The sequence below is a fragment of the Sitodiplosis mosellana genome, unplaced genomic scaffold (assembly GCF_009176505.1).
Source record: "Sitodiplosis mosellana isolate CC-2019 unplaced genomic scaffold, AAFC_SMos_1.0 Smas_scaffold_2, whole genome shotgun sequence".
NCBI classification, from domain to species: Eukaryota; Metazoa; Arthropoda; class Insecta; order Diptera; family Cecidomyiidae; genus Sitodiplosis; species Sitodiplosis mosellana.
Genome location: NW_022595245.1, coordinates 863,616 through 868,469, shown reverse-complemented (window position 1 = coordinate 868,469; position 4,854 = coordinate 863,616). Strand labels below are relative to the sequence as shown.

Below are 4,854 nucleotides of genomic sequence, written 5' to 3'. Positions count from 1 at the left end.
TTGCGCGGCCACTATAACGAACTGTGTGTGACGAAGCGTCGCGCGCATGTAGTAGTGTCGTTCTGCCTTATAATGTACACACAGAGCGTCAGACCAACCATTCTTAGTGTCGACGCTTACTATGCTCGAGCGCGAATTTTCTATGGAGAAGTATTGCTGGACGCATTAATAGCTTACGGATCAAAAATAGCACACAAGTACTAAACAAAACCAAAATGATCCATGATCATATTGTAAGTAATTGCTAAAACTATTTCTTTATTTTTATAAACGATAACAACGGTGTCCAAATGACATTTGATGAAATTCGCATTAAGACCATTCGAGCCGCTCAAAACCTTCAAAAATATGGATATGAACCAAAACAGGTATTCGGATTGATGGCAAAAAATTCACATCATGTGGCGCCAATTGTGTTCGCTTCAATAAGTATTGGCTGTGCAGTCAATACGCTTGGCCCGTAAATATTCACGTTTGGTGGTAGCAAAGATGAAGCTGAACCAGTGGAACATTTGTTTTTTGAAACTCACAACGAAGATGATTTTTTGTAAGTGTGATTCAAACTTGAAAAATTCATGTTCATTTTATTTTATTTGACACCGCCAAGCTCTGGCTGAATATATTATAATAGAATAGAGGTGTGGCCGGAAGAGAGTGCAAGACTGTTCAATTTTTATTAGTTCACAATGAATTATAATAACAGCAGCAATAACTATCAGGTTTCGCCACGTTAAAAACCATGCTCTTTTCGTAATCTTTTTAGCATTTACACAAGTAGGACATGAAAACAAAAACACAGTCATACAACCAAGATGGAAATGCTTGATAGTAGTCAGATAGCAAACGGTCCAAAATAACCTGTGTTGTATTCACGAAACTCATTCAAATATTTATATTATTATTTCAAAAAAAAATAAAAATTACATCAAAACAGGCCAATGGCAGTCGATGGTGAGAATGAAGCGGCCATTATCGTTTGCTCGTCTGGCACAACTGGGTTTTCGAAAGGTTTATTTTTATGTTTAATTCGACTTCGTTTTCAAATTCACTAAATTATTTGATTTATTGATTTCTCTACTTGAAGGAGTTTGTTTGTCTCATGCAGCATTGCTTGATTCCTTATCTTCGTTCCGTGTTTCCCGCCGAGTGCTGTGCTGCTATGCTTTAGTTCACTCTACTGGATTAGTGGCATCGTAATATTGCTGCGAGGAACATTGCACGATTCTACTCGTGTTATAACAACTGAAGCCTATTCACCAAAACTGCAGCTTCGAATGATCGAAAAATATAAATTTACATATACGATGAATGCACCGCATCAGATGGTGTTGATGTTGAAAATTGATGATCTTACTAAAGCCGATTTATCGAGTTTAAAAATTTGTTTTGTTGGTGGAAGCAAAGTACCTTTTTATGTGCAAACCGAAATGAATTCTATTCTTCCAAATGGACACGTGCACGTCGCCTATGGAATGAGTGAAATGGCTGGTAGTGTAGCGCGTGATTTTCCCCGACTAAGCGGGAAAGATTGCGTTGGTCGATTAGTCGCTGGAAGTCATGCCAAAATTATTGACGATCAAGGTCAACGGTGTGGAGTCAATGTGAACGGAGAGATATGTTTTAAAATGAATTATCGCTTCCTCGGATATTATGGCAATCAAAAGGCAACCGACGAGCTATTTGACGATGAAGGTTTCCTTATGACCGGTGATATTGGCCATTTCGATGATGATGGATTTTTGTTCATTGTCGATCGGAAGAAGGATCTTTTGAAATATACCGGTTTTCATCTTTCTCCATCAGAAATCGATGCCTATTTGATCCAATCGCCTTGTATTAAATCAGCTTGTGTCGTTGGCATTCCTGATGGCATTGCTAATGATTCACCAGCAGCTGGGCTAATGGATCGAATTATTCAGAGAAACAAGTTTTTGATTTGGTTGCAGGTAATTCGAAATAATTTTTAATCAATTTAATTAAATTTTATTTAAAATCTTACTTTTATCTGCAAACTTGTATTGAAACATCATTCTTGTTTAGTTTTAGTTGAATATTTGATTGTTTTTTTTTTCTCAGATCACTTCGCGGACCATTGCAAACTTCGAGGTGGTGTTTATTTTATTGATTCACTACCAACAACGCCTTCAGGGAAGGTTCTGAGAATGAAAGTGAAGGAAACTGCAATTCCTTTATTCAATTCAAACCATAATTGTATTGAAGCTACCATGTCATTCTTTATTAAGTTTTTGCACTATATTGTTTATTGAGGAAGTTAGTGGAAAACTACATTTTTTTATTTATCCGAAAACAACGAAAACCAATCAGACATAAAATTTACACTATTATAAGGTGGGGGCAGTGCCAAAAAACCCTTGTAGAAAACAAATGTGTGGAAGAGGGACTTGCGTTGAAAGAGAATATCACAAAAGTATTTAATTTTCATTTTATTTTATTCTATCCTGAGTGCATGGTGTAAAAAACACTTCATTATCCTTTTCACAAGCCTAAGCTTTTTTGGACTGCATACGTGAATACACATCAATTTGTAAATGGTCTAAAAGTATCGGAGTTCCCCAATTTTTATTTGGAATAGGGATGAAATTTAAAATGTTTGCATCGAAATGTTTTCGAATAGCTATGTATTTTGCAAATCTGTGTACATCTCCATTAGAATGTACCTTTAAAAAAAGGTGTTCTTACTCAAAAGAATTTAAACACAATACAAATGGAAATGAAATTTCGAATGAATCATTTCCCGAAGGTGTAAATTCACTCAATTCGATAACTTGATTAGAATATGAAATCCGTATCCACCTGACGAAAAGAGACATTCAGATATACCTGAATTCGATTTACAGAAAGATATTCTTTTGAACGGATCTAATTGTCTATTCCAAATCTAATATTCCAACAACTCTAACGAATAAAGGTATACTGCAGCAAACTATCGTGAATAAAGTTGAATTGAATTGCTGAGAAAAGTTGTAAACTTAAATAAACACATTTACCAAAGAGAGAAAGAAATCATATTGTATAAGTGTGTGATGTAACACCTTAAGTTTCAATAGAAATGAATCTTTTTCTAAACATTTAAGTGCTACCCGTGTGGAAAATGTTTGACTGACTAAAAGTGATTGTCTCGAACAAAATAAGCAACTGCAGTTAACTTCACAATCACTCTTAGTCAAAATGTCCCAAATTAGTCGACTGACTGAAAGAATAAGTAAACGTGATTGTCTCCATACAAAACGCATGATTTCAATCAACTTAGCCAGTTTTAGTTGTGTATCACTACATACAGTTACATACAATTGAGTGACTGTTAGTCATTTTATTCACACACGGGATAAGCACAAAATAGAGTTCAATCAAATTTTTAAAATGAATTTCAATTTTATCATTTGCTTCGATATTTAAAAGTCTTTGCGTGATATTGTTAGTAGAAAATTGATTATGCTAGCATAATTAATTATGAACCAGGTGGTTCTAATTGCATGTAATCGTAATCAGTATGACTCGATTATTCTTTCTGATTTCGTGCAATAAATTGTAATGGAGTTGTTCAAAACATTCATGATTTTTCGTATTATGTGTTGAGCAGTTAGCATTCAAGCGTTGAATTCTTATGTGTAAACTTGTTTGATGACAAGTATAAATGAGAAAATGGCTTTAATCACCTGAAAACAAAATTGATATGGATTCAAATCCGGATTTTTCTAGCTTCGACGTAAAATTGTGCAAATACCGAAGCAAAAGTAGCAGAACCGCACTCAAATTTGCCATAGCCGGTCAAAATTCGTTGCTTCTGTGCCAATGGCATCATCATTGGCAAATACTTTTGTAAATCCAACGGCATTTTTTCCTATTCCATAAAGTATAATTCATTCGATAACGCATATATCTAAATGATTGAAGCGATAGAATTTAATGGAAAATTTCAAACGCCCACATCAATGTGCGTGAGCTTACACGAAATGAAATCTCATTCCCAACACCAGCTGTAACAAATAGTTTTGTGAGAGCATTTAACATAATCGCTTTGAATTGAATGATTTCACTGCTGCCACCCAAAAGCTATGTAGAAGTGAATAATGGAAAAAATGATCCGAGCAGAAAATAGAGTGTGGTGAATTAAAAGAACCAATGTTTCGTACATTTCGAAGAAGCTGCATGAACGATTGATTGAATGCAATCAATTTTACAACTTAAATATTTTAGAAGTAAAAAAATAACTATTCGGAGACTCACTTCAGGATTTTCTAATAATGGAACGACATCACATATAGCATATGCTCCTTAACTCTCAATCTAAAGTCGCTGCTATGACGATATCTGAAATATTGTTTCGGACACTCGAATATTTGGAATTCCTGCGAAAATATTCAGATTGAAAAAGTGATAAAATCACCTATGAATGACCGGAACCGTTTCTTGAATTTCGTATTGCAAATCCTTTGCACAGGCGAAAATCGAAAATCCAGACCGAAGATACATTTCTTGGATGAAAACTTTTCCCAAACCAACCGAGTGTATGCTCAATGCGGACGCAATAACCAGTAACAAATATCTCCATGCGCTGTTTATCGGGAAAAAAGTCTGGATCTGTTTGGACAATATACCCAATTCATAGATCTTTTTTTGAAGAAGAAAAACACTTTGTTCTCACTCATAAAATGAAAGGGTTTAGTCCAATCTTCCTCCGCCATTTCTGCGGCTGTAAAATACTTTTTAAAAGTCATTATTGCCACGGGATAAACCAACGTCGAACCGGTCATAAAATCAAATATCAATTAAAACCAATTCATTGTTGAATAAATTCGATCAGCTTTCTGTTAAAATTTTCCAGCGACCGTA

General features: G+C 34.9%; 1 protein-coding gene across 2 annotated transcripts; it reads left to right on the top strand.

Annotated features, from left to right (window-relative positions):
• The first annotated feature begins 211 nt into the window (after nucleotides 1-211).
• Nucleotides 212-2,263, top strand: LOC129565359 (probable 4-coumarate--CoA ligase 1). 2 transcript variants are annotated; one of them, XM_055440165.1, is made up of 5 exons: nucleotides 212-233; nucleotides 369-547; nucleotides 935-1,008; nucleotides 1,085-1,946; nucleotides 2,077-2,263. In XM_055440165.1, exons 4-5 carry the CDS (start codon nucleotides 1,275-1,277, stop codon nucleotides 2,158-2,160), a joined length of 756 nt encoding a protein of 251 aa, XP_055296140.1. In that variant the 5' UTR covers nucleotides 212-233; nucleotides 369-547; nucleotides 935-1,008; nucleotides 1,085-1,274; the 3' UTR covers nucleotides 2,161-2,263. The 2 variants fall into 2 exon arrangements, with proteins under 2 accessions (XP_055296140.1, XP_055296139.1); XM_055440164.1 differs by having other exon boundaries at nucleotides 935-1,946.
• Nucleotides 2,264-4,854: the final 2,591 nt, after the last annotated feature.